This window comes from Trichoderma aggressivum, assembly GCF_033847375.1.
Source record: "Trichoderma aggressivum f. europaeum strain CBS 100526 chromosome Unknown scaffold_037, whole genome shotgun sequence".
Lineage (NCBI taxonomy): Eukaryota > Fungi > Ascomycota > Sordariomycetes > Hypocreales > Hypocreaceae > Trichoderma > Trichoderma aggressivum.
In genome coordinates, this window is record NW_026946403.1 from 150,148 (window position 1) to 177,612 (window position 27,465).

The window sequence follows — 27,465 nt, forward strand, 5'->3', positions numbered from 1 at the left end:
AAAACACAACCCGAGCATCGCGGGGCATTGCAAAGTTTGACCTTGCAGCTGCCCATACGAGTACCGTACTCATACTCCCCGGCTGAATCCTGGCTTGCAGACATAGACATGGCCGTAGCGAGGATAAAAGCTGACAGCGTGGGGACGCGGCGATTGTGAAACCTGGCCTCAGCAGGCAGGTGGCCAGATATGGGCGAGGATATCAGAGCGGCTCCTGTGGGTAAGACGGTGTTGCGTTCTCCGAGGTGTACAGTTACAGTTACAGTTACAGTTACAGGGTCTATACGCATGGATTGTTGGGAGCGGGCGTTTGTGTGTTTGCCACTGGAAAATCCTGCTGCAAGCTCGGAACACAGTAGAGCGACTAGAGCATGAAGCATCTACCGGTAGTGAATGAAAAACCGCGTATCATCGATTTATGTTTAACATTCCTCGCGACGCTGGTAAAGGTGGGATGTATTGGATGTTGCGCCGGCTAAGCGCCGGCAGCCTTCCAGGTCGTCCATCTGTCTCGACGGGAATGTGACGTTGGTATTAGACCAGTACTGTCCATACTAACAGAGGCAAGGAACACATTGCACCACCCGCGCGAGTACCTGCTGTTAGGTATTTTCCCACGCTTCCGCTAGCGCACAGGTTAGCACCTCTACATGGTACGCCCGTGCTCAGTGGCTTCTACTCCTGATTCTCTACGCATTACGTGCCAACTGGCCCTTGTCATCTCCATCTGATATCCGTTCTGCTGTTTATATGCTGCCCTTGCTACCGATCATGATCCCCGTCTAAGCCGTCCGCCATCTCTTTCCTCGATTCATTTCTGTACAAGGTACCTACCGCTGCTTTTGCTTGTGCCCTTTGCCTTCGCGCGCGCCTTGGACAGCTCCGATATCCGAATCCAGGCTTGCGTCTCCATCGTCTTCGCTTCGCTTGCTAACAATCCTTGGCCTGTGTAGAAGCTTCCGATTCGCGCCTTGCTCGCGAGGAGCTGTTCCTTTCGGCCTTCAATTGATCATGGCCAGCGAGCCGCTCACCTCATCATGGAATCCGGCACTGATGCCAAATAGCGTACATGATGTTCCAGCAGACCACGACGACCACACAATACTAGAAGCATCTGCGGAGCAGCCCTTGCCCGAGACTCAAGGCCATGACCTGACACCTGAAGAAGAGCCGGCGGGATTGGATCATCATGAGGGCGGGCGCGATGCCGAAGACCAGGCTTATTCTCTTGGTGGCGATGTTGAGGGCGATGCTGGGCTAGCTTCGGAGGATCCCGAGCCGCACCAGGGAACTGCTGAGACCACCGCAGAGCCTTTGGAGCCCGTAGCAGAAAGAGAAGGAGATGCGGCTGCAACTGCAACCCGTACTGCGCAACATTCAAGCTCCATGTCCTTTGCTCGGACCTCTCACGAAGTCAGTTTTAGCGATAACGACGAAACCGAGTGGACCCTCTCAAGGACCGACACAGACCCTTTCAAGTTCATGTCCCCAACCGACAGAACCAATTCTTTTCCCGTCGTGCCTCTGATGGCGGAGGACCCAGAGCGTATCGATGATGTACATCTGCCATCGAATCAGGCGCTTGATGTGCTGGAGGAGACAGAGAGAGATGTCCACGTTGAAGAAGAAGAGTATCAAGCCGATGCGCAACCTCAGGCCGGCTTAGATTCGACATCCGAGCCTGCGAAAGATTCACAGCGCAAGCATGCGCCGTCTAGATCTATTGGCGGAGACATACAATGGGCGGAAGATGCAGAATCCGAAGCGCGATTCGAGGAGGGAGTTCCACTGATACCCCATTCACACGTCGAACCTGATGCTACAGCCAGTGGCGAAAATGCCCATACCCCCTCTTTTGACGATGATAACGAGGATGACGACTTCTTCAGCCAAATCAACCAATCTGGAGAAGACGCTGCAGACAAGGGAGATGAAAGCCCGTCGTTGCAGCGGAAATCGACGATGCAAGTCTTGGCAGCTGCCAGCGTAGAGCCTTTCTCTCACCAACCCACGCTTGAGGAGACGCCTGAGTGGGATGAAGAAGGCCTTATCTCACCCCTTGGCAATGTGATTGAGAAGACAGACCCGCTCGAAGGACATGGTAACGCGAACGAGACAGGAGCTCCTCCAGGCCAGGATCTTTCGTCAAAATGGGAACAAGCCTTCGCCAGCGATGATGATGGTGATGATTTCCTCATTGAGAACACGACGGCAGAAGATAAGGAGGAAGTGGATGCTGCTGCGTTCTTGGGCAGCGATGATGAAGGCCTTTTGGATGATCTTGATGAAGCACCAGCGCCGACTCAGACCGCACCGCTGAGCTCACAAGCTAGTAGTGTGGTATCAACGCCTGCTTTTGCGCCCACTACATATGCACCTACTCAGCAACGGTCGACATCCGCTGCTTCTGCATATACGCCTGTTACGACGCCATCACAGCCGTCGTTTTATGGTGTACCTTCCCCCCAGGTGACGGCATTCCAAGCTGCGCCGCAATACGGCCAAGCTCTTCCTCATCCTCCCCTGCAACAGGCCTCAGATTCGCCTAGAGCTCAGAGCTTTGCCGACAAGTCCAAGGGAGGCTATTCGTCGCCTTATGATCTCCCATCGGATTTGGTTACCTCCACCGTGAAGCCTAGGAAACGAGCCAGTCTGCAGCAGCTACAACTGAATAACAATTCTTCACTGCAGCCTCCTCCCCCACCGCGAAGCGCCAGCATGAGCGCGACTGAGATGGTGCCCCCAGGCGGTATTCAGAAATCGCCTCTTCTACGACACAAGTCGTCGGGTTTCTTCGAAGACTTGCCGACTGCACCTAGGCCGCGTTCAATCTCTAGACAGAGCACCAGAGCTGTTTCCCCGAACCCATTTGCGCTGGCAACCTCCCCCCATGGGCCATCTCCTCTGAGCCCTCCCATGGCAACTCAGATTCCGCCTGCTGCTCCTCCAAACTCGGTCGCCAAGGTGAATCTTGTGGCTCCTGAGCGAGTCAGCCCTTATGCGCCCCTTCAATCGCCAAATGGCCCTCTGCCTTCACCGGCCGCCAATGCATCCAGATACTCTCCAGCTCCTCCCCCCCAGGGAACTACCAGCCAAAGTGCGCCGCCACCGGCCAGCCGGTATTCTCCAGCACCACCTGCATCCACCCCAACCGCTGCATATACTCCCGCTGTCTCGGCCACACCACCTCAGGCAGCCCTACCTCATCTGCCGCGGACCTCTAGCCCGTTGGCACATTTCGAGATTAGCAGTGACAAGCCACATGGTGTCAATGGAGAAGTTGTTCACACTGAGCGACGAGCTAGTTCCTCGTATGAGCCCAGACTGACCCGTGTTGCCTCCCTCCCTCCCACCCGAGAAGTTGAGGAGGAAGACGACCAGTCTCTCAGTGCCACCCGTTCGCCACCGCCCTTGCCCACCCCTTCGGCTCAGGCTACCTTATCACCCCCTAAAAGGCCAGGTTCTGGTTACATACCTAGCGGCCTTCCTTCGACCCAGCCAGAGTTTGTTCCACCTCCCCGAGCTCAGACGCAATCTCCTGGGGCTACTCGAGGTAACCAGTATGGCCCGAAGCCGTTAGAGCCCGCTCGTCGACCTGCATCTTCGCATTCGCCCGCGTCTCCTCCAGCTACCAAGACTGCACATGCGCCCAGTGCCCATCCTCGCTCTATATATCAGGCTATGAGCATGATTGCTCCCACTGATGGGCGAGAACAAGACCCTCTTCAGAGATGGCAAGGCGTTCCTATTATTTCTTGGGGAGTTGGCGGAACAGTAGTCACTTCTTTCCCCCAAAGCATTCCGAGATATGTCATGAACCAAACTACACCATCCATGTTGCGAGCTCCAGGAGAAGTCAGGGTGCGGAATATCAAGGACATTGAGTCTTTGCAGGACCGCCTGGCCAAGTTCCCCGGTCCACTAAAGGGCAAATCAAAGAAGAAAGAGGTACTTACTTGGCTAAGTGCTGGAATCGAAAGCCTGGCAAAGGACTTGCCAGACGTGTCTTTCCACCCACAGCTTTCTTACGAGGCGAAACGGGCCATTGAACGCCTGTTGCTGTGGAGGATACTCCGCGTCTTTGTCGAGTATGACGGCGTGCTAGAAGGCAACCCTGCAGCAGAGAAGGCCGTCCGAGATGTTCTCTCCCCAGGGACTATTACGCCAACTGCGGAAAACGATGCCCTGTTTCCGACCGATCCGACCATTAGTCTCAATGGCGCTTCGTTGACGTCGATGCAGGCCGACGGCGCCGATTCCGCTACTATGGAGCAAATTCGTCACTCCCTTCTCAAAGGTGACCGTGAAACTGCTGTCTGGGCCGCGGTCGACAAGCGTTTATGGGGCCACGCCATGCTCATTTCCCACACAGTCTCGCCCGACCTGTACAAGCGTGTTGCACAGGAGTTTGTCCGCAAGGAAGTCAACCACCCTGGCCAGAATAATGAGTCTCTTGCGGCTCTTTACAAAATCCTATCCGGTAATTATGACGATTGTGTCGATGAGCTCGTTCCTGTGCATGCCCGTGCTGGCTTGCAGCTGGTCTCGACCGGATCATCTTCTCAGCCGGCCAAGGACTCTATGGAAGGCTTGGACAAGTGGAGGGAAACTTTGACTCTCGTTTTAAGCAATCGCAGTGCCGATGACATCCGTGGGCTGAATGCCTTGGGCAAGCTGCTGTCTAGCTACGGAAGAGCGGAAGCAGCTCACATCTGTTTCATGTTTAGCAGGCAAATATCTGTGTACGGTGGCTTTGATGACCCAAATGTTGACTTTGTCTTGTTGGGATCAGACCATCGCCAGAACTCGCACCAAATTGCCAAGGATACGGAGGCTCTGCAACTCAGCGAGGTTTACGAGTACGGCCTGTCTCTTTCAGGCACCGCTTCAGCAGCCGCTGGCGCTCCTCACCTAGCAGCCTACAAACTTCACCACGCCATCACCTTGGCTGAATATGGCTTCCGGGACAGGGCCCTCCAGTACTGCGATGCCATTCTCACAGCGATATCTTCTCAGACAAAGCGATCGCCCTATCACCACCAGCTGCTGGAAGCGGCTGTCGACGACTTCATGATACGCTTGAAACAGGCTCCAAAGGAAGAATCCTCTTCATGGATGTCCAAGCCTACCATGAACAAGGTGTCAGACAGCATGTGGAACAGATTCAACAAGTTCGTTGCCGGTGATGATCCTGATGGCACCAACGCAACGCCAAATGAGGAAAGCGGTCCGTTTGCCCGCATCGGAACCCCATCGATGAGCCGCTCTCCATCTGTTTCCAATTTTGACACTTTGGGCATCAGCTCCCCCAGCTACCCCGGGGCTGGCGCTCCCGCCGCAACATCAGCCCTGTCGTCGGCGTTGTCTCGATACGCCCCTGCCAGCTCTCAGCCTGCTTATGGCGCCGAATCACCACAGGTGTCAGCGTCATTCCCCCAGGCCGGGCGGAACTCGAACGAGTACAATACTAGCACATACGGAGTTTCCCCCTCTCTTGCTGGCTCTCCACCTCACAGCAATGGATTTGCTTCATCAGGTCTTGGCTTCCAGCCAATGACTCCTATCCTTAAAAATGAAGGGTACTCCGGATATCAGCCATACGGACATCAGGAATCAGCCTCATCACAGCCGCTCTCTGAACCACCAACGGCAGGCCCCTCTACCCAAGGATACCAGCCTATTTCATACGGATATGAACCTCCAACAAGCACGTCTGTATTGGAACCTGAAGACAAAAATGGTGGCGTAACTGGAGCCCCGTCGAACAGTTATGAACCTCCCTCAAGCGGCTATGAACCTCCGTCATTCCAGCCTTATGGGTATGAGCCGCCGTCGTACGATTCCGGTGTTGGGCCATCTGCGGAACAAGACGATGATGAACCCAAGCCTAAGAAGAAGAGCTTCATGGATGATGACGACGACGATTTCTCCGCTCCTCAGGCTAAGGAGAGATCCAAGGCGGAAAAGGATCGTGAGAATGAAGAGATGTTCCGTAAGGCCGCAGAAGAAGATGGTAAGTGTCTTTATCTTTTCACCACTCCATTCTTTTGCAATGACTATGAGAGACCATTTGTACTAACCATGAACAGCCCGACGTGCCGCCGAAGCTGCGCAGGCCAAGAAAGGATGGGGTTTCTCCAGCTGGTTCGGAGGTGGCAAAAAGGAAGGCGGAAGCCCTGGAGAGCTCTCGTCCTCGTCCCCCGGTAAACCTATCAGGGCCAAGCTCGGCGAAGCAAGCAGCTTTGTGTATGATCCCGAGCTCAAGCGATGGATCAACAAGAAGCCCGGAGCCGAGCAGGTCGAAGCAAAGTCAGCCACGCCGCCGCCCCCCAAGGCCAGCAGCAGTCCCCGGTCCGTCAGCGGAACTCCTCCGCTCAGGCAGTTCACGCCGCCTCCCGCACAGGGCCGATCAAGTGTTCCCCCGTCATCCGGCTTTGGAACTTTGGCTCCGCCGGCAGTCCTCAACAGGGCTCCGTCGCAGGAGAGTCTCAGCGCGCCGCCAATGCTGCGGTCCATGTCTGGCGCGAGCACCGACAGCAAGCCCTCTAGCAGGCCTACTACGAGCATGAGCAATGCCAGCAGCATCGACGACCTGTTGAGCGCTGGACCTCGCAAACCAGGGCAAAAGAAGGCCAGGAAGGCTGGGCGTTATGTTGATGTCATGGCCAAATGAAGCAACAAACTTGATAGAATGAGAAGTGTTTCTTTCTGTCTTTCATCTTGCATTGAGCACAGAATCTGTTTCTTTATCAACAACAACAGCCGGTTTTAGTATTGTATTATAGGATTGGACGTCATGGTACTGTAATAATTGTTGGCTGAGGTTTCTTATTTTTACTTCAAGACGAAGTTTTGGAACGGAAGGAATGATGGCATGAGAGAACGAACGAGCGGATGACTGATGCAGATGTACATGACTACGCAACATTTTTTGGATATCTTGGACGAGAAGAGCAAAAAAAAAAAAAGAGCATTTGATCCCCTTATCTTTTGAAGTACGCCGTGAAACCTCCCAAATTCCTTTGCGCCTGTTTATAGCGTCGCCATTTACCGGCTACCTTATGCAGTATATGCTTGAACATGATACTAAGGCTAGGGGTTAGCTTGCATATTAAAAGACATGAAATAAGAGACAAAACTTACCGTTAGGACTGCATCATCCCCGCCTGCATCGTCATAGTGTGGTATATAGACATACAACACCAAAGAATGATTGTGGCAGAAGCATGCAATGACTCTCCCCTCAAGTCTACCGGCACTGAGAACCCTGCTCCAGTCCTTCCCGTCGACATAAATCGAAGCCCAAGAGTCAGGTCCACGGTCGCGAAACCTCGTACTAGGGTGATCCTCGATGGGGACCCTGAGCTGGGCCGGATCTAGCTCCGGGTTGTCGAGATCCGTCCAGGCGCTGGAGATGTCTGCCGTCTCGGTGGCGATGCGCACACGCAACCCGCCGTGCATGTTTGCGCTGATTTCGAGCCTAGGGGATTTGTTGGAGCCATTGGAGGCGAGGGCGAGCTTGGTGAAGCGGTCCGAGATGGACTTGAGCTGGAGGAGTGGCGGCAGCTGAATGTGCACGTCTGGCTCTTGCAGCACGGGCTGGACGGTCGAGGCAACGGTGTCTGGATGGAGCACGCGGATGGGAATATCCTGAGTGATAATCTTCTCGTGCTCTCTCCGTAGAGAAGTCTCGAGATGGGCCGAGGGAAAGTCGTCGTCGTCGCCAAAGGGATCGTCGTGAGAGGGTCTCGAGGGCGCAGGTGCATTTCCGTGGGACGGCCTGGATGTGGTAGTGGTGATGGTCATGGACAGCACAGGTATGCCCTTCTTCTTGGTGAGGCGCAGAGAAGCTGAGAGACTGTTCTGGGCGGATTTCAGGGCGCGATGGAGCGGCTGGAGGGAGAGTTCCAGGTTGATGGTGTTGCCTGGCTCGGCGGACTGGATGGTGCAGTTTTCGAAGAGGAAATCCATTGGCAGCGCCCTTTTTGACAGAAACGGGTTGGTATTTCAGTCAGCAACGGAGAGGAGGAACAATGAAGGTGATGCCTTACGACCAGATTTGCGATCCCGTGTCTGGCACGACGGTGAAATGCGCCGTCTCATCGCTCAGGCGCAGCCATACCAGCTTCTCCAAGGCGGAGAATGCGGCCGTGAGTTCTTTGCGAGGGTGAAGCCGGTCAGCTCAATTCATTTGGGATGATGATGATGATGGGATTGTTGTGATGGAGATGAACTCACTGGCAAATGTGCGAATGTTTTTTAAATCGCTGTGGAATCTCATCTTGGGGGGGATGTCGTTGGCTGAGGCGTGAAAATGGACAAGTTCGCGGAGCAGGTTGAAGTTGCGGTTGCTGGAGTTTGGCTGCACAGGTGGTGTTAGTGGGGGAAACGAGCGCTGCAGCACAGTAGCTGGACCTGCCTAGGATTGCCCAGTGCATCAACCTGTTTATCCATTTAGTGAGAATGGACGACGTCTTTACGATTCTAAACATGCAACCCGAAGATGTATTAGATTAATTTGTATTCTATTTTATCAAGAAAATATGGAATCAAGGGATTCAGCTTTTCAGAATACATGAAGAGGCTGATGCTGCTAAACTTGGAACAATAGATGCCTGCAGAGTCCCCTTTTATCTAAACCTTCCAAATCCAAGCAGATGAGCATAGCAAACGTTACCCCGTCTTGAGTAAACAACTTTTTATACCTGATTTCAAATCATGAATCGTATGACAAGAGAAGAGTTATCATTCAAGGCAAGCACCAACCCTATCAAGAAGGAAACTGCCAATCCAGAGTAAACCTTGCAGCGTCAACACACAAAGTCGAGCTTACCATGATAAACCTGGACAATCAACATTGTCATCCAGAAGGCAGCTACATCTATTGGAGAGAAAGAGAGAAACACATTATGCATAGGTAGACAGAGCGTACACGCCGCATCTGCTACCTCGAAACTCGTCGACTTAACATCCAACAACTTTACATCATACAACCATGACCAAACTTTCATTCCAAACAGCCATCTCTTATATACATCATACAGCAGTCTATATCTCTCGTCTACATCTCCAGTCTCGCTCTGGGCACTACCACTCAATCGTTTTCCGCCAGTCAGCACTTGAAAAAAGCAGCAATGGGCATCAGGGGCTTTGGCCGAACCGTCACCGAACATATCGCTACATCATGGAGGCGGCAATGGATGCGTCTGAGGAGAAGCCGTTCTATGATTGAGCGAGAGCTTGAATCCGGAAGCAGGGAACACTTGGTCAGACCCGTAATCACGCAAGATACACCACCTAGGCCTCCATGTGTGCCTCGTGGTCGTTGCCCGTCTCATACTCCCTCCCCGTCTCTTGGTCGGTACCCGCCTCGTCCTTGCCCGTTAGGCGGTACGATTGTTCCTCATGTCTCCATTCCGAACGAAGAAGGGTTCACTCCCCCGGGATCTCCAACCGGAGCAACTCTTGGAATCCCAGCCGAGCATCTTCTAGACGAGCGCGAAGCAGAGATGGATAATCTCATCCAGGCTGTCCCGCTCCATTTTCACAACCCCTTTAACACACCCCAAAAAGAATTGAGGACTCTCACAGATAGCGATTCAGGTTCGAATGAATCAACGGAAGCGTCTTCGGACGAAACTGTTGACTGCACCTTGATCACACCTCCCAGAACAGAGAGTGCTAACCCGTTGAGCGATTTACCCCGTATACCCTCGACATATGTAGGAGCGACATTGAGACACATGGGTCAATTCGTTGTCTATACATGCAACTATTGTGGCCATATAACGGCAGCTCAGATCCAGGAAGAGTGGGAGGCCTCCAGAAGATTTGAAGATGAAGGATAAGAGGTGCCTCAAGGTTGAGAAACTGTTCAATTCCGATGGCGGTACATTATTCCCGTCTGGGATAGCGAAGAAGCGCACAGCGGCGGCGTTCAGGGATGTTCATTCTCTTTGGTTTTGTTTTTTCGATTTGCATGGCCGGTTTCGGCGACACGCCATGTTTTCGTCTCTTTTCGAGTTGAACCCGGCCACAAGATACCCGGAGCACAGCATGTGATATTTCTGTATTGGCGAGCAGGGCGAGCGTTTTGTTTTGGCATGGAGCGTTTGGGGGACAGCTTCAAGCAGGTCTTTTCTATAAAGTTGATAGATGGTATTGTACATCTCTAATAGAAGTATAAGGAAGCGGCTATTGTCCAACTGTGCTAAATCGTCCATCGCTTTTGGCGCCAACTTATACCCAGTATCGCAATGTCAGGCGGGTGGTATGTGAGGCTACTCGTGTCTCTTTATCCACCGGGTACGAGGCCGTCTTGAATGAGTCGCTAGTAGTGCCCTGTTGATTATCCGGCCCTTTTGGCCTTTGGTCATGCCTTTGGAGCAGGTAATCCCCTGTATTGCCAGAAGGTGGCGTGATGTCTCTAGATGTATTATAATGACATGTTCCCCTTGCGCTTCTCTTTTATCCATCTCTTCAGCAGGCTCTCGTGCTAATCCGAGTCTGAATCGCTGCTGTCGTCTATGAATCCCTCCTCTAGCCTTATATACAGTCAGCCTGGCACGGGGGCACAGAACGAAAACAAAAATGCATCTGGCCGCCAACGTACTTACTCCCGGCTGAGGCGTCTCTCGTTGTCCGCCCGTCTGGACCGGGCCAGGGCACTAAGCACCTGGGCAATGTCCTCGTCTATGTCCCCCAGCTCCTCGCCCTCCTCGAGGTCGCGATCCGGAATGCCGCCGGCCACGGCGATATCCCTATCTCGCCGCCATCGAAAGGGGAGGCTGGCGATGCGGACGATGCGGTTGGTGATGCGGTAGCGCCAGGAGGTTGTGTGCTCGGAGATTGCGTCGATGGGCAGGTACTGGCTGTAGCGGCTGCGATAGCGGCGCCACACGGGCACGACGACGAAGGTGAGGAGGAGGAAGATGATGAGCGAGATGACGGCGGGGATGACGAGCGTCTGGGTTTTGCGGCACGCGGCGCGTTAGTCGCGGGCGCATTCAAGTCGGGATGTCGAGCTATCCGTCGATTGTGTTCTTTTTTGGGGTTTTTGTTTCTCGGGAGGGTGAGGGCTTACTTTGATACCGGCTAGTGCGTCGCCCATTTTGTCTTTGATGTTCGGGTTGTCTTTTCTCAGGTTGATGCGATTATGCTGCGGGTGGCTGCCGTGCTTGTCGAAGTGATTCTGGCGATGGGGCGACAGGGCCGACCCCTACCTAGCCATGGAGCAAAGCAAGCAGAATGCGCTTTATAAGGGGGGATCGTTAAGATTCGGGCTGACGACTGTGGGATGGCGATGACTGAGACTCGACTGAATGATGGCTTTGACATTGGAGTTCTGGAGTGCATGGTACAATGTACAGACAGGCTGCCTGCAAGTACGTACCCCGGAGACGCTAGAGAGCCAGTTGGGCACTTGCAGGGCCGGGCCACCGCTGGGGGCTAGGCGGTTTAGGGAAGGGGGACGGGGATTTATTGAACTGATGAATGATGACGGGATTTGCGAGTGGTATTAGATACAAGCACAGTTACTCGTGAGCTGAAGGAGCAGTCATTTGAGGTTATCGGGATTATGGAGATATTACTAAGGGACATATTTGGGAGGTGGTAGTTGTGGCAGCATTGATGATAGATCTACCTGGACAGGCACCTTGGGTAAATGACATCAATATCGTGACTTTTTTCTTATCGGCAAGGGTCTCACAACACAGATATGTACCCAAATGAGAGCTTGGGATACAGAGTTTAGTAGTACCTAAGGTATGCTTGCTTGGTACCTTCGCCAAGAGTATACGATACTCGAGGTAGGCAGGCAAGGGATGCTACCCTGGGTCTGAGATAGCAAGATGTGAGAGATCAACGACCCATATGCCAGGACGCGGATATCCCAACTTCGGGCAGCTTACAAGTACTCTGTACTCCGGGCCTATCCATCCAACCATCCATTTGCTCAAGGCCAAACGACATCGGACTTTAGCTGGAAGCTTCCAGGGACTGCTTCTAGATGTGGCATGGACCACGGCCTTTTTGTTCCCCACTGCCACGACGGGGGGTCCCAACGCGTGATCTTTAATTGCCCATCTGCTCTGCCGTTTATTAGATTGTTACAGATTTCCATGGCACGCCAACTCCCTATTCCCGAGCTGTCAGGTAGTATCGGAAGCTTCCACGTTGGTACTGTACGAGTACTACCGTGCCGTCTATCGGTAGCGTCCACCATTATGAGGTGTTTCATCCATAGTGCTGCCAGAGCAAGTACATACGGGGTTCCAAGTACTAGCAGGAAGAAGATGACGGGAATCAACGCGTCCATCTATATGAGGCTTTGAAGTCCTCTAGTACCTCCTAGTGAGGTGCCTCGGCTGTTTCGAAGGAGGCTTAGGTTCCAGTTTGCAATGCGACACATCGGCATGACATAATCCTGACTGAATGACCTGGGCACATGCGCATTCTCGTATGTACAGTCAGTCCAGTATATGCCGCATTGGTCAAGGCGATGGATTGACAAGAAGACGAACAAAAAAGAATCGAAACAAGAATAACCCAGCCCATCGCACAATGCCATCATTTCCTCAAACCAACCCCCCTTGTCTCATTTCCCGCCTGTCGTCGATTGTGGGTCATCTTCGATTGCCCAAATGCCAGTGATCCACATGCACGCAAGACCCAATTAGGCCCGTCAAGGCAGGTTTAGGGGCCACAATCAACTGAAGTCAGCGCCTGCACGGCACCCAATGGCCTCGACGCCTGTGCGCTCCGTTCAATGTTCAGCGCCGTCGGGCATCCCAGCTAGCCCATCAGTCCCGCTGCTAGCGCTGCGGCGGCCAAAAAGAGCTACAGAGGCTTCGCCACTGACCGAGCCTAATAGCGTCCGACCCTGGCAAATGGGCTCCCCTGTGATGCGTCTTTGGTCTTGGTCAGGGGCCCTGTTTTTCGTCTTCAACTCTCCTGGGCTCGCTCGTCGTCGTCTTCCGAGGCCAGTACCAGAACGGCATCCAAAGCGCTGAAAGCAGCAGCTCCTGCAACGGAATCTGGCCGTTTGTCGATAAAACTACACGCCGAAAAAAACCCATCCAGACGAACAGAAATCAATCAATCCCACCCACCCCCTGGTCTCAAGTGTACGAGTAGTGTGTGTGCGTGCATCCTTCTACGGCCCCCGCCCCCTATCACTAACCACTTTCTCGAGCCCTTCAGCGGCCCCGTCTTCTGTATCTCAGCCTTGCTCCGAAACCTCGTCCGCCTTTGGATCTTCAGCAGCGTTTGCGAAAAGACCGGCCGTCCCCGAAGCAACAGCAACAGCAGCAGCAGCAGCAGCAGCAGGCGCGGGAGGCAACGGGCCACAAAGAAATAGAACCCGTCAAAGGGACAACAGGAACAACGAGAGTAGCAAAAGAAACAAGCAAAAGAAGGAAAAGAAACCAGACGGGAAAAAATCGCCAGAGAACCCCCTCTCCCCCCTCCCCCCACTGCAGGCCCAGCCCTGTCCATCTTGCTAGCAAATTAGGCCTCCATCATGCGAGCGGTCCAGGGCTCGCACTCCGCTGCCGTTACGTGTTTCGCCTACCCACTTCTCTCCACGATCAATTATCATGTCGTCCGCTGCCGATAAGTCAAGGCAGTCTTCTGGCGGCAGATCCCTCTTCTCCAGAGGCAAGCACCGCGCCGACAAGCGCTACACCGACATCGATCCCAAGAGCTCGTCAGATCAGTTCGAAACGGCGTCCATAATTTCTTCGCGCTCCTCGCGCCACAAGCGGGAGTCGTCGTCGATTTCGATCGACCAACCCAGTTCTCCTGATGCTGGCATCAACCAGATGGCGGGTGTGATCACGTCCATCCCCTACGACGTCCCGCCAGGCTCCCGCTCGCCCGTCTCGCACGAGTTCATCCCCAAGCCCGACCACGCACCGCAGCGCCGCGAGCCTGTGCCTCATCAGCTCAACCTCAGCGGCTTCGACTACCACCAGTATCCCTCCATCGATCCGTCCGCCATGGCTTCCTCCCACCCCCACACCTCGGCGCGCCCGGGCACCTCGTCCAACATGTCCATCAACAACATCACCATGGCCACAACCGGCAAGCAGGCCCAGTACCAGCAATGGGGCCCGGGGCCTGCCGTCGGAGCTGTGCCTGGTGCCGGCCCGGCTCGCGGGAGCACGTCCAGCTCTGCTACCAACGGTTCGTATCCCGTGCGGTACGACTCTTACCAGAACCCTCACTATGGACGGTCCTCGGGCGAGAGCTTCAACAACCCCTACGGCTCCGGCCAAGGTTTCCTGAATCCGGCATCCGCCCGCTCCTCACACACCACGCTTGCGCCCTCGCCGCCTTTGAGCTCACATCACCAGCCTCACTCGCCCCGCGAGTCTCACCGGCTGACCAAGATGAGCGCCTACGGGCCGACCTCTCACGATGGCTTCTATTTCCCCAAGCCCGATGATAACTACGTGGTCGAGCAGATGTTCATGCAGCTCATGCAGAAGCGAGGATGGCACAACCTCCCCGAGCAGGCCAGGAGACAGATGACGGCCTACCCCGCAGAGAAGAAGTGGACGTTGCTGCACCAGGACCGTCTGACCGAGTGGCAAGGAGAGCAGAAACGAAAGCAGACCGCCAGAGCCAATCAGTATGCCACACCCGACGTAACCACCTATTCCGATGAGGAGGGAACCCCCGAGTGGTATGTCAGGAGGGTCATGGAGGATAAGCTGGATGCGAAGGGCATGGGGTCTCTGGAAGTCAACTTGAGAACGCAACAGATAGGCTGGGTGAAGCGATTTGTCGAATGTCAGGGTCAAGTGGCTCTGGTAACATTGCTGCTCAAGATCAACAGGAAAAATGCCAACGGAGGGCCAGTTCCTGGGGTGGTCTCTGCACAGACGGAGAAGAATCTGGATCGCGAATACGACATTGTCAAGTGTCTCAAGGCCTTGATGAACAACAAATTCGGTGCCGACGATGCCTTGATGCAATCAAAGGTCCTGCTGGCCTTGGCCACTTGCCTTATTTCATCTCGACTTACCACGCGCAAGCTCGTGAGCGAAATTCTGACCTTCCTCTGTACCTGGGGCCCTCACGGCGAAGGACACCTGAAGGTGATTCAGGCTCTAGACGAAGTCAAGACTCAAGTGGGTGAGAATGGGAGATTCGACGCCTGGATGCGGTTGGTGGAGGTCACCGTCGATGGGCGAGGAAAGATGGGCAGTCTTGTGGGTGCCAGCGATGAGCTTCGTACGGGAGGCATCGGAATGGAGAACCTACTGATGGAATACGCGGTTGCCACCCTGATTCTGGTCAACATGATCATTGACGCACCGGAAAAGGACCTCGAGATGAGGGTTCACATCAGAGCCCAGTTCCACGCCTGTGGCATCAAGAGGATCTTGACCAAGATGGAGGGGTTTCAGTACGAACTACTAGACAAGCAGATTGATCGGTTCCGCACCAACGAGGCCATTGATTATGAGGATATGCTCGAGCGTGAGAACAGCAGTGTGAAGGATAACATCGAGGGAGATGTCAAGGACTTGACCGACCCGATTCAAATCGCAGACACGATTCAACAGCAGCTGCATGGAACCAAGACACACGACTATTTCGTATCTGCGCTTCAGCACCTTATGCTCATCCGAGCCAACGATGGCGAAGAGCGGCTACGCATGTTCCAGCTCGTCGATTCGATGCTCAGCTATGTGGCCATGGACCGACGCCTCCCCAACATGGATCTCAAGCAGAGTCTCAATTTCACGGTTCAGAGTCTGCTGGACAAGCTGCATACCGATTCCGAAGCTCGGCAGGCACTCGATGAGGCGTTGGAATCCCGACAGATTGCCGAGGCCGCCATGGCGGAGCGAGATGAGATGAAGGCAAAGCTGGAGCTCGGAGCCGATGGCCTCGTGGCCAAATTGCAGAGGCAGCTAGACGAACAGTCTCGGTTCATCGAGGCTCAGAGGCGCCAGGCAGACGGCCTCAAAGGCGAGTTAAATAACATTCAAAGCGTCCGAGCCAAGGAAGCGCAGCGCTATGAGCTTGAGACAAGAGAGCTGTATCTGATGCTGCGGGATGCCCAGGACATCGCGGCATCTAACGCTGTTAAGGCCAGCAGTGGCAAGCCCGGCGGCAAGGAAAGCAACTCAGCACAGATGCAAGGCATTCTTGACCGCGAACGCCTCATGGAGCGTCTGCAGAAGCAGCTAGAGCGACAAAAGACCCAGTATAAGCTGGAGGGCAGGATTTGGGGAGACACAGATGGTCCCTCCGACCGCCTCCGTGCTCTCAGAGAAGCCATGGATGGCGACGGGGAACCAGGCACCCCCCCTGGTGGCGGCACACCACCTCGCGACTTTACTAACAGTGTTCTCGGAACCATCCACCGTGGGGGGAGAGCGTCCAGGCGAAGGTCCAGGCGACTGGCCAAGCTCAAGCAGCTTGCTATTGACGAAGACGATGTTGAGATGGATGAGGAGGGTGTTGTCATCGAGCGACCGAGAATCATCGAGATGAGAAGGCCAGTTGTCGACGCAAAGCAGCAGGCACAGCTTCTCGGCGAGATCGGTTCCAAGGTCAAGAAATACGAAGGCAGCGATTCCGAAGCCGACGAGGGCGCAACTACAGGCCCATCCCACCCGAGCATGGAGTCGTCCTCCCCCATTACTCCGGCAGAAGGCGAGGCCCCCAAGGTCGAGATCACCGCTGCCGGAGGACCGCCGCCGCCGCCTCCTCCACCTCCTCCTCCCCCGATGCCCGGTCATCTCCCCGGTGTTCCACCTCCCCCGCCGCCTCCTCCACCTCCACCGATGCCGGGCGCGTTCCCGGTTCCTCCACCTCCTCCACCTCCGCCCCCCATGCCCGGTGCCATGGGAATGCCACCACCTCCCCCTCCGCCGCCGCCCATGCCTGGTGTCGGGGGTATGGCGCCGCCTCCACCACCGCCTCCTGGCATGCCTGGCGCTATGCATGGTCACTACTTGCCTCAGACACCCGCCTTCGCCGCTTCGCCTTCTGTTGGCTTGCCAGTGATGCGGCCTAAGAAGAAACTCAAGGCTCTTCACTGGGAGAAAGTCGACACCCCAGAGACCAGTCACTGGGCAGCTCACGCCCCCTCTGCCGAGGAACGAGAACAGAAATACAACGAGCTTAGTCGCAGAGGAATCTTGGATGAAGTCGAGAAGCTTTTCGTGGCCAAAGAAATCAAGAAGATTGGTGGATCTGGCGGCAAGAAGGATGATAAGAAACAGCTTATATCGTCCGACCTTCGGAAAGCATTTGGTATGTTGATTGTTTGGAGATAGACACCCGTTACACCTTTGGTAATGTTGGGCTAACATGTGCATGTCTAGAAATCGCTTTTGCCAAATTCTCTCAGCACTCGGTTGAAAGGATTGTGCAGATGATTATCCATTGCGACGACATCATCATCACAAATCAGGGTGTCATGGACTTTTTGTCAAAGGACGACATGTGCAACATCAACGACAACGTTGCCAAGCAAATGGCCCCCTATAGCACTGACTTGACAGGGCCAGACGCCAAGAACCAAACGCGTGAACAGGATCCCGAAGAGCTCACGCGACAGGATCAGATGTATCTGTATACGGCATTTGAACTTCATCATTACTGGAAGAGCAGGATGAGGGCGCTTGCCCTGACGCAGAGCTTCGAATCGGATTACGACGAGATCAGTGCGAAGATGCAGGACGTTGTCGCTGTCTCTGAGTCATTGAGAGATTCGGTCGCACTTATGAATGTCCTTGGTCTCATCTTGGACATTGGAAACTACATGAACGACGCCAACAAGCAAGCGCGCGGTTTCAAGCTCAGCTCGCTCGCCAGACTGGGCATGGTCAAGGATGACAAGAACGAATCGACGCTTGCCGATCTGGTGGAGCGCATTGTCCGAAACCAGTATCCAGAGTGGGAGAGCTTCGCCGACGACATTACCGGTGTCATCACGGCGCAAAAGATCAACATTGAACAGCTTCAGGCCGATGCCAAGAACTACATTGCCAACGTAAAGAATGTGCAAATGTCCCTGGACAATGGTAACTTGAGCGACCCCAAGAAGTTCCACCCCCAGGATCGCGTCGGCCAAGTCGTTCAGAGAGTAATGAAGGAGGCCAGAAGGAAGGCAGAGCAGATGCAAGTCTACTTGGAGGAGATGATGAAGACTTACAAGGACATCATGCTGTTCTACGGAGAAGATCCCGCAGACGAGAATTCCCGAAGGGATTTCTTCACCAAGCTAGCCGGCTTTTTACAAGAGTGGAAGAAGTCGCGCGAGAAGAACGTTCTGGTGGAGGAGACGAGGAAGCGCAACGAAGCCTCGATGAAGCGCAAGCACGCGCAGACGAAAACGGCCACTCTCTTGGCAGACAGTGGACCCGCATCGCCATCAAGCACTGGCGCCATGGACTCACTGCTCGAGAGACTTCGAGCAGCCGCACCGCAGGCACGGGACCAGAGAGACCGTCGCCGTCGTGCCCGCTTGAAGGATCGCCACCAGGTCCGTGTGGCCTCTGGGCAGCAAATAAACGATCTCGACGAGATACCAGACATCGAGACCAACTTCTCCAAGTCTGAACCGACAATTGACGAAGACGGAGATTCGCAAACGCCCGTTTCACTGCCCCCTCCCTCACGAGATGGCAATAAAGAGGACGATCTGGCCGACCGGGCCGCGGCGCTGTTGCAGGATGTGCGCGGAGGCGATGGAAATGATGAGGCGGATGTAGAGAGGAGAGAGACAATGAGAAAGGCGAGGAGGCAGACGGCAGAGGAGGAACGGAGAGCAAGGAGAAGACGGAGAGAGAGGGCCTCCAGCACAGTAGACGGAGCGAGGGATGAGTCTTCTATTTTATCGGTATCGGAGGATATCCCGCCCACGCCAACACTTGACGTGCCTAAGCAAGAGGAGGAGGCTACAACGCCGACGACGACACCAGAAGTAAAGACGGATGCAAAGGAGGAAGAAAACGCTGGTCAAGACGGCAAGCCGGAGGAATCCGAGAAGATACAGGAGTAATTGTCACACAACATCATCACCATGTATTTTCTAGAGAACCAAGCAAGAAAAAAAAAACAATTCAACCATGAACAAGAACCATGGATCAGCATATATATATATACACATATATACCTGCCAGCAAGTACATACATACTTAATGTTTACAACTGCAACAGCCGCAAGAGGCGAGAAGAGAAGACGTCTCCTTTTTTGGTCCGCCTTTTTTGATTCATTCCTTTTTGAATTTGGAAGAGAGCTGGCGAATTTGGGTTGGTGGATATAGACGTTGCGGTACTGTTGTCTTTCTGCGTTTTGGCTGTCCGTTTGAGGGTATGGTTGTTGGTGTGGCCTGAATTCTTCTGTGTTATTATTCCCTTTTGCGGACGCGGATAAGTTCTAATTTCTTGAAATTAAGGAAATAATTGTATGCATTATGGTGCAGTATATTAGCGGTGGTCGCGTGTGAAGCGATATCACGTACATGGGGAGGCGTGCTCAAGTAATGTACTTCATATGATTTATTCTTTTTTTTTGGTACAACATTCTGTAGAATAAAAAGCCAGAAAGAAAAAAGACCTCAAGTGCTATGCCATCATGGATATCGTTACATAAGAAAAAAGGGTAAACAAAAAACAAAAAATTAGAAAGCTTTGATAGTCCGATACACTCCATCCTCCAAAAGCCGTGATATGAGAAGACGCCTCTTATCGCGACGGGCTCAGCGGTCTATTGAATCCTCCCTGTCGATTCATGTACTGCCGATACTCCGACTTCTTCTCCTTGCGCACGCCGCCGGCGTTGTTGCCCGCGACCTTCTTCCCCTTTGTGGTCCCGAAGCCACCGAAGCCCATCATGGCCTGCATGGCGGCCACGTCGTCGTCGTCCTGGCCCTCGACCTCGATGTCGTCGTCGTACTCGTCCTGCTCCATCCTGGCCGGCGAGGGAGATGCGTCTCGTCTGCTGCCGCGGTCTCGGCGAGCGGGCGAGGGGCTGCGCTTGTCTGCCTTGGCTTTGGCGTTGGGCTGGGATTTGCGGGAGCTGTTTTCTGGATGGGGGCGGGTGGGAAGGGCGGAGTGGGAAGGGGATGGTGAGCGGCGACGGTCGTCGCGATGTTTTGCTGCTTTTTTTGCCGATGTATGTTAGCGAGAGGATACTGGTAGCTTGAAGATGGTGTTCCTCGACCGTCTGCTTACATCGTTTGTCTTTCTCAAGGTCATCACGGTCATCCCAATCGTCCTGTCGACGAGGGCTGTCCCGCCTATCTCCATCTCGTCCTGGGCGACGATCTCGGCCGCCTCGATTTCTGTCCCCCCCACGGTTTTGTCGGTGCTTATCCGGTGACATTGAGCGATCTCTCTGGTTATCACGTCGTTCTCGTGACCGCGATCGGTACCCTCTGCGGTCTCGTCCTCGGTCTCGATCTCTCTCTCGATCTCGATTGTCCCAGCCGCGCTCGCGCTCGCGATCTCGGGCAGGGTTTCTGTCGCGACGGTCTGAATCATCCCACATTTGACGGCTGTCGGGCCGCCTGGAGCGGCGTGAATCATTCATTCTGAAAGAATATGCTTTGGAATTGCGGTAATTGACAAGTTGGGGGATTCACAGCAGCGAGGAGACTATGACGTTGAAGCTTGAAAGTTTCTAGAATCAACTGAGCTTGTGCTTCTGGGTCAAGGCTGAAGACAATGACAGGGGTAAAAAAGACTAGGAAGTGTGGCTTGTGTGGCTTGTGGCAGCTTGATTGGCCACTCGCGCCAAGTGGCTCCTCAGCCTTGCAGTGACCTCTAGCAGCACCACCGTGTTCATTGCAGCCCGGAAGCTGTTTCTGATCAACAGCCAATTATTCTGGGTTGGCATTTCTCTCTGCTTTGGATGAGGAGGGACTCTTGTTGATTATCTTTGCATAGAGCCGAGCTCTGTAGAGAAAAGACGAAGAAAAAGGGCGCAAATGGCCAGGTTTGCCCAACTGCTGGCCTCTGCGGCGGCGCTGGCGGTTGGTGCCTCAGCTACGGGCAGCGAAACCGTCCTGATTAACGAAATTGGCCGTCTGAACAACCAGAGCTTGCTATGGGGGCCTTACAAGCCAAATCTCTATTTCGGAGTGAGGCCGAGGCTGCCCCAGGGCCTGTGGACGGGCTTGATGTGGGGGAGAGTTGAGGGGTACATGGATATCCAGTCGTGTATGTGAGAGGATTGAGTGAGATGGCGATCGTTTTTCACGGATCTGATGCTAATCCAATGGCAGTGTTCCGCTACACCTGTGAGCAGGGCCAGGACATTCATGGATATGGTTGGGATGAGTACGATGCACGGACTGGTGGCGTTCAGACGATCCACGACGAAGGCAACGGCATTGATATCACCACTTCCTTCATCAAGGTTCCCGGAGGAAACCATGGCGGCAGCTGGGCTGCGAGAATCAAGGGAACTGTGCGTGATGACACACCCGACGACACCAAGTATCTGGTGCATTACTACATCGCCCAAGAAGGCCTGGGAGATCTCGAGGTCCAGGGTGAGGACGGCGATGGACTGGGATTCGAAGGCGACGTCACCTTGAAAGGAAGCTCCAGTGCCCTGGGCGATTACACCGTTGTGATTACTGAGGGATCCGGCAACCATCCAACCTCTGACCATGAAGTATCCGCTTCACGACGAGGAGATAGGACAGTGGTGCGTAGCCTCAGCCTCCCAGGCGAACATATCTGGCAGGCAAAGGCTGCAGTCTTCCGAGAGTTACAAGAACCCATACAGGAGATTCAACACCAATTCACTGACGAAACTCTGCCTCCCCCATGGCAAATCTACCGACTCAAGTCCCACCCCGGCGGCGGTAACGTCCACCTCGTTCAGAAAGTGTTTGAAGGATCATTCGAATTCGATGTCATCTTCTCATCAGCCTCAGCTGGTAAGGAATTGACAAGCCAAGACGTCACGCGAGAGATTAAAGAGACCTCGGAGGCTTTTGCACAGCGGTTCTCAAGTGTCTTTGATTTGAAGGCGCCTTACAACACCGACAAGTACCAAAAGTTTGGCAAGAGCATGTTTTCCAACCTGATTGGAGGCATTGGATATTTCCAGGGACATCAACTGATTGACCGGTCTTATGCCGATGAGTACGAGGAAGAGAACGAGGGCTTCTGGGACGATACGGCCGAGGCCCGAGCACGCAAGGCTCAGGAGCTAGAAGGCCCATACGAGCTATTTACGAGCGTTCCTTCGCGACCATTCTTCCCTCGCGGGTTCTTCTGGGACGAAGGGTTCCATCTCATACCAATTGCTGACTGGGATATCGACTTGACGCTCGAGGTTATCAAGAGCTGGTATAACACCATGGACAGCGATGGATGGATCCCCCGTGAGCAAATTCTTGGCCCAGAGGCCAGAAGCAAAGTACCAGTAGAGTTCCAGGTCCAATACCCCCACTACGCCAACCCGCCGACCCTATTTTTAATCATCGAGGACTTCATGGAGCGCCTTCGCGGTGCCAACGGTAGCGCGCCTGCCGAGAAGGAGACGCTATCTCAAGGAGAGACCTTGTATAACGCTCATCTGGATAACCTGGAGCTGGGTGGCGATTTTCTCCGCAAGATTTATCCACTTCTTCGACGGCAATACGATTGGTTCCGCAAGACGCAGAGGGGTAACATTAAGGCATATGACCGAGAGTCCTTCTCCTCCAAGGAGGCTTATAGGTGGAAGGGCCGGTCCGAGACACATTGTCTTACCAGTGGGCTGGATGATTATCCTCGACCGCAGCCGCCGCACCCGGGTGAGCTCCATGTGGATCTCATGTCGTGGGTGGGCTTCATGACCAAGTCGCTCATCAACATTGCGGATGCGTTGGGCATTGCGGACGAAATCGCCGAGCTCAAGAAGAATCTATTTGCCATTGAGCGTAACCTTGATGACCTCCACTGGTCGGAGAAGGATGGCTGCTACTGCGATGCCACTATTGACGAATATGAGGAGCATGCTCTCGTGTGCCACAAGGGATACATCTCGCTGTTCCCGTTCTTGGTCGGGTTGATGAAGCCTGACGATGCCAAGTTGGGCAAGATTCTTGATCTCGTGGGCGATGAGAGTCACCTGTTCAGTCCTCATGGCCTACGAAGTTTGAGCAAGCAAGATCCGCTGTACGGGACGGAAGAGAACTACTGGCGCAGCCCAGTATGGATGCCCATCAACTACATGGCATTAACACAACTCCACGTAAGTCTCACAGATTTGTTGTCACGACGGACAACTCGCACCAGCAGCCCAAGTGTTTGAAGCTAACTCGTTTGACAGAGAATCGCCACCCAGGAGGGCCCCTTCCAAGGCAAGGCTCGGGGCTTGTACAACAAGCTGCGCACGAATCTGGTCGACACCGTGTTCAAGAGCTGGGAGGAGACGGGCTTCGCTTGGGAGCAGTACAACCCCGAGACAGGTGCCGGCCAGCGCACGCAGCACTTCACTGGATGGACGAGCTTGGTGGTGAAGATTATGGCCATGGCGCCCCTGGACGATGCAGCGCCAATTAGGGATGAGCTGTGAAAGGGAGGATGAAATTTGATTCGAGTTTGACGCCTTGGACGATAGCCCAGCCTTTGCCAAGATAGAGTACTGCAGTAGAAGAGATTGATTCAGATGCATGGATGCAATGCAACCCTGGTTGGGCTGGTTGGGCCGAAACGACGAGGCTGATGCTTGCTTGGGCTACGTGGCACCTGTGACGCTCAGGCCGCAATTCAAAACCCCCGTAAAGCGCACGCATAATCGCCTGCAGCTCTACACGTATCCCATGACCCGTCAGAGAGAGATTGGCGAAACGTCGTGTGCCGAAGCTATCGGCGGGTTCGCATCCTCAGTGGTTCGTGGCTTTGTCTTCTGACAGCGGTTCGCATTACCGTTGAATCCTGCGTGCTGACTCAATTCAACGACGTGTCTTTGTTGTGTGTGGTGAAAGTGAGCGAGAAGGGGGAAATCTAATGAATGATCAACCACGAATAAAAATGAAAATGTTGGTGATGTTGTTGTTGATTGGGAGATGGAGTTGTAAAGGATGAGTCAGGCTTGGGCCGGTTTTAGGACGCGGATGAGTCGTACGGCGAATAATGTCGATCCAATGAATGAACTTCACCTGAGACATTGAATCACTTCCCACCAACTATACAACTTGTGTGTTTTAAACCCGACATTCTATCACCACCAATCAATGGCTGTGCTCCCTCAAAAAGCTCTACAGAATGGCCTCAGCATCAGAAGAGCCACGGCTGGAGATGTGCCCTTCATACAAGCCATAGTCAATGCCAGCTACTCCAAATATATCGAACGCATAGGAAAGCCCCCCGCCCCCATGGTGGCCGATTACAACGATTTGCTCAACTCACGCGATATTTACGTCCTAGAATCTACTTCTGATGACAAGCTCGTCACGATTGTCGGTTCTATTGCTCTAGGCATCGACGTTGAAGCAGACACAATCATGGTTAACAATTTGGTTGTTGAGCCTGCGGCCCAGGGACGAGGCTATGGTCGTGTTCTTATGGATTTTGCAGAACATGTTGCGAGAGAAAAAGGCATCGGATCGATGGCTTTGTTTACGAATATCAAGATGTATGAGAACATTGGGCTGTATGCTAAGCTTGGGTATGCGGAGACGGGGAGGAAGACTGAGGATGGTTATGAACGAGTGTATTTTCGCAAGGACTTGAAGTCAACGAACTAGACTAAATAGATGCTGTTTTCAAAAAGAAAGAATCCCATGTCTGCCATCGCTCGTATCAATCTGATGTGTATTCACGTTCCCCCCTGTCCACCTTGCTGTGAAGTCTTCAACAACGGCATTTCTTAACCCACTCATGGCTACGTGCAAAAGGCAGTCCTCTACCCATTTTCTTGTAGCGACGGTGGCATCGTTCACACCGCATCGAAGTAATGTAGTGGTAGGTGCGGAATTTGATGATGGGGTCAGGTCGAGAACGATGCCCACCTCGAAAGGGTGAACGATGATCGTCGAGCCCATGGCCATGGGTCAAATAGGGATGGTGAGGCTCATAGTCGAAACCACGATGTTGAGGGGGAGGCCGACGAGCACGGGAATGCTCTTCTTGATGAGCACGCCGAAAGCCTTCTTCTTGGCGAGCAAGCCGAAGTTCTTCTTGACGAGCACGCCGGAGTTCTTCTTCTTGACGGTCACGCTCAAGTAATTCCTGACGAGCAGCACGCCGAAGTTCATCTTGACGATCACGCTCAAGTGCTTCTCGGCGGTAACGCCGGAAATGCTGGAGGAATTCGTCTTCGTCTTCATCAAACGCGGAATCCGGGGAAGTTAGACGGCGAGCACCACTCTGCCGTAGTCCCACAGTCTCCTCAGGCCAAATGCCACGAGCATGCCGATCCTGCATCAGGGGACGGTGTCGCCGAAAGGCTTCCGGGTCATCTTCAGTCTTGATTGTGGGCGAAGGGGGAAGATGTTGTTGTGGCTGCTGCTGCTGCTGTTGTTGTTGTCGTCGTTGTTGAGTCTCTTCAGCATTGGGTACAGGAGCAGGTTGGCGTTGCGTTTGAGGCTGAGGCTGGGGCGGAGGCGGAGGCGGAGGTTGAGACTGGGGAGGAGAGTCATCATCGTCATCTTCTTCTTCTCCATCCTCAACCGTAGGTGCGCGATGAACCGGCTCCTGCCGACGTTGAATCTCCTGGACAGGAGGCTGCTGTTGGCGCTGAGTCTCCTGTAGAGGAGGCTGTTGTCGACGCTGAAGTTCCTGTAGAGGAGGTTGTTGTTGCTGTTGTTGTCGCGAGGACTCTTGAAGAGGACCCTGTTGTTGACGTTGAAGCTCTTGTGGCAGATTCTGTTGCCGGGAGAAGTCCTGAGGAGGAGGCTGGTTAGGGTCCCGCTGGTAAGGGTCCCGTTGATAATAGTCCTGCGGGTAACGATCCTGATAATAAGGATCTCGCTGGTAAGGATCCTGCTGATACATATCACGAGCCCGATAAGGGTGCTGGTAAGACCCCTGCCAGGAAGGATCATAATGGGGCTGCGGACCAGATCTCGCATCAGGCCGCTGAGTAGATTGCCTAAGCATAGGCTCGTCTTGGGACTCATAGTAACGGTCATTGAAACGACCATAAGCATATTCATAAGGAGGAGGGGGCTGGGGGCGATAAAGAGGCTGTTGATACTGAGCATCATCCCTCAAGCTCAATTGGCCGAAATCTTCGTAACAAGCAAAAGGGGAAGCAACAGGGAAAAACGCGGGGACAACAGGAGGAGGTGGAGGAGGCGGAGGGCCAGACGAGTAGATGAAGAGAGACCCGGGGTGGAAGGGAATCGGAATGCTTCCCTGTGGCGACCCGTTATTCTCCTGATCAGACGTCGGCTTATACACTCCGTCTTCCACTGTGCCCCAGGTTTCTGCTTCGGTGCTTCCCGGCTTGATTGTGGACAGCTTATTGTCAGCGAGACAAAAGATCAAGAGTTTCGGGTCAGTCTCTGCTTTCTCGTCTTCGGCAAGAGATATTTTGGCAGTGGCTCCCTCTATCTTGGCACTCGAAAAGGGTGCGTCTAATACCAGAGTTAGAGACGTAGAGCCATGAGATTGCAGATGCAGGACTGCATACCTTTCCACTCATCGTTGCTATGCTCCAAATAACGAAAAGTTTGGTCCGCCGCAACATAGACAAAGTATACGGCGTCTTTGGCTTGGAAGCTGGCCATGGGGGTTCCGGGAAGAGCCTCGGAGTGTGGGAGTTGAGCAATCTTCCATCCATGGTGGCCGTCATCTTCAATGGCGCCGATCGTACCATCGGCGTTCTGATAGAATACTACGATTGTAATTTTACCGCAGGCGACGGCAAGCTGGCTTTTGTCGTGGACTTTAATGTCCAAGCCGTCCAACTCCTCGTCCTCCCAGACGGTGTCTTCTTCTTCTTCTTCGTCATCACTATCGTGTTCATTCTCGGCTTTCTCAGTCTCTGTGAAGCATCTGAGGGCGTGTGTCTGGTCTACAACAAAGACTCTCTGTAAGTTTTGTCGTATACTTGGTAAGTCTCTGGTGTAACAGTGTCAAGGGTTGGAGTCCTTGGGTACATGTAGCTTACATTGTAGTGCAAGGACACAAGAGGTGCTGCTGTGTCAGTCCTGACTCCAGTCACCACTTGTTGCCTGTTGGTAAGCTCGGATCCGGTCCAAGTCTCCATAAACAAGGCATTCTTCTCCTCGTGGAAGAGATGAGTTGATTTGCCGTCGGCAGAGGCAGAGCCTCCGGCCGCCAAGAGGAAGCGGGTCACGTCCTGAAGCCGGCCCATTGCTTGAAGCTCCGGTGAGATGGTCGCTCAATGCTCGTCTTCGGAACCTTGATATTGAGCAGAGTTACAGTCAACTCATCTCTAACAAGATCCCCTGTACAACAGGCTAGCTGCTTTTATAAGGAGTGCAACCAACATCATTATTAGCCGCTGCACGCAAAGCAGTC

General features: G+C 53.7%; 8 protein-coding genes across 8 annotated transcripts; 4 read left to right on the forward strand and 4 right to left on the reverse strand.

Moving 5' to 3' along the window:
* Window positions 1-1,011: 1,011 nt before the first annotated feature.
* Window positions 1,012-6,673, forward strand: Triagg1_7965 (uncharacterized protein; the record flags this gene model as incomplete). Its single annotated transcript, XM_062902758.1, has 2 exons — window positions 1,012-6,013; window positions 6,090-6,673. 2 exons carry the CDS (start codon window positions 1,012-1,014, stop codon window positions 6,671-6,673), a joined length of 5,586 nt encoding a protein of 1,861 aa, XP_062753045.1.
* A 386-nt stretch (window positions 6,674-7,059) lies between these two features.
* Triagg1_7966 (uncharacterized protein) lies at window positions 7,060-8,454 on the reverse strand (the record flags this gene model as incomplete). The annotated part of the gene is made up of 6 exons (XM_062902759.1): window positions 7,060-7,086; window positions 7,144-7,166; window positions 7,254-7,981; window positions 8,052-8,157; window positions 8,239-8,362; window positions 8,416-8,454. 6 exons carry the CDS (start codon window positions 8,452-8,454, stop codon window positions 7,060-7,062), a joined length of 1,047 nt encoding a protein of 348 aa, XP_062753046.1.
* A 2,041-nt stretch (window positions 8,455-10,495) lies between these two features.
* On the reverse strand, window positions 10,496-11,110 carry Triagg1_7967 (uncharacterized protein; the record flags this gene model as incomplete). The annotated part of the gene is made up of 3 exons (XM_062902760.1): window positions 10,496-10,544; window positions 10,617-10,966; window positions 11,084-11,110. The coding sequence occupies 3 exons, from the start codon at window positions 11,108-11,110 to the stop codon at window positions 10,496-10,498; spliced, it is 426 nt and encodes a 141-aa protein (XP_062753047.1).
* Window positions 11,111-13,598: 2,488 nt separating this feature from the next.
* Triagg1_7968 (uncharacterized protein) lies at window positions 13,599-19,030 on the forward strand (the record flags this gene model as incomplete). Its single annotated transcript, XM_062902762.1, has 2 exons — window positions 13,599-17,277; window positions 17,349-19,030. 2 exons carry the CDS (start codon window positions 13,599-13,601, stop codon window positions 19,028-19,030), a joined length of 5,361 nt encoding a protein of 1,786 aa, XP_062753048.1.
* Window positions 19,031-19,716: 686 nt separating this feature from the next.
* Triagg1_7969 (uncharacterized protein) lies at window positions 19,717-20,559 on the reverse strand (the record flags this gene model as incomplete). The annotated part of the gene is made up of 2 exons (XM_062902763.1): window positions 19,717-20,034; window positions 20,206-20,559. The coding sequence occupies 2 exons, from the start codon at window positions 20,557-20,559 to the stop codon at window positions 19,717-19,719; spliced, it is 672 nt and encodes a 223-aa protein (XP_062753049.1).
* Window positions 20,560-20,960: 401 nt separating this feature from the next.
* Window positions 20,961-23,548, forward strand: Triagg1_7970 (CAZyme family GH63; the record flags this gene model as incomplete). The annotated part of the gene is made up of 3 exons (XM_062902764.1): window positions 20,961-21,192; window positions 21,258-23,224; window positions 23,303-23,548. 3 exons carry the CDS (start codon window positions 20,961-20,963, stop codon window positions 23,546-23,548), a joined length of 2,445 nt encoding a protein of 814 aa, XP_062753050.1.
* Window positions 23,549-24,209: 661 nt separating this feature from the next.
* On the forward strand, window positions 24,210-24,722 carry Triagg1_7971 (uncharacterized protein; the record flags this gene model as incomplete). The annotated part of the gene is made up of 1 exon (XM_062902765.1): window positions 24,210-24,722. One exon carries the CDS (start codon window positions 24,210-24,212, stop codon window positions 24,720-24,722), a length of 513 nt encoding a protein of 170 aa, XP_062753051.1.
* Window positions 24,723-25,028: 306 nt separating this feature from the next.
* Window positions 25,029-27,298, reverse strand: Triagg1_7972 (uncharacterized protein; the record flags this gene model as incomplete). Its single annotated transcript, XM_062902766.1, has 4 exons — window positions 25,029-25,298; window positions 25,360-26,555; window positions 26,612-27,011; window positions 27,092-27,298. The coding sequence occupies 4 exons, from the start codon at window positions 27,296-27,298 to the stop codon at window positions 25,029-25,031; spliced, it is 2,073 nt and encodes a 690-aa protein (XP_062753052.1).
* Between the last annotated feature and the right edge of the window lie 167 nt (window positions 27,299-27,465).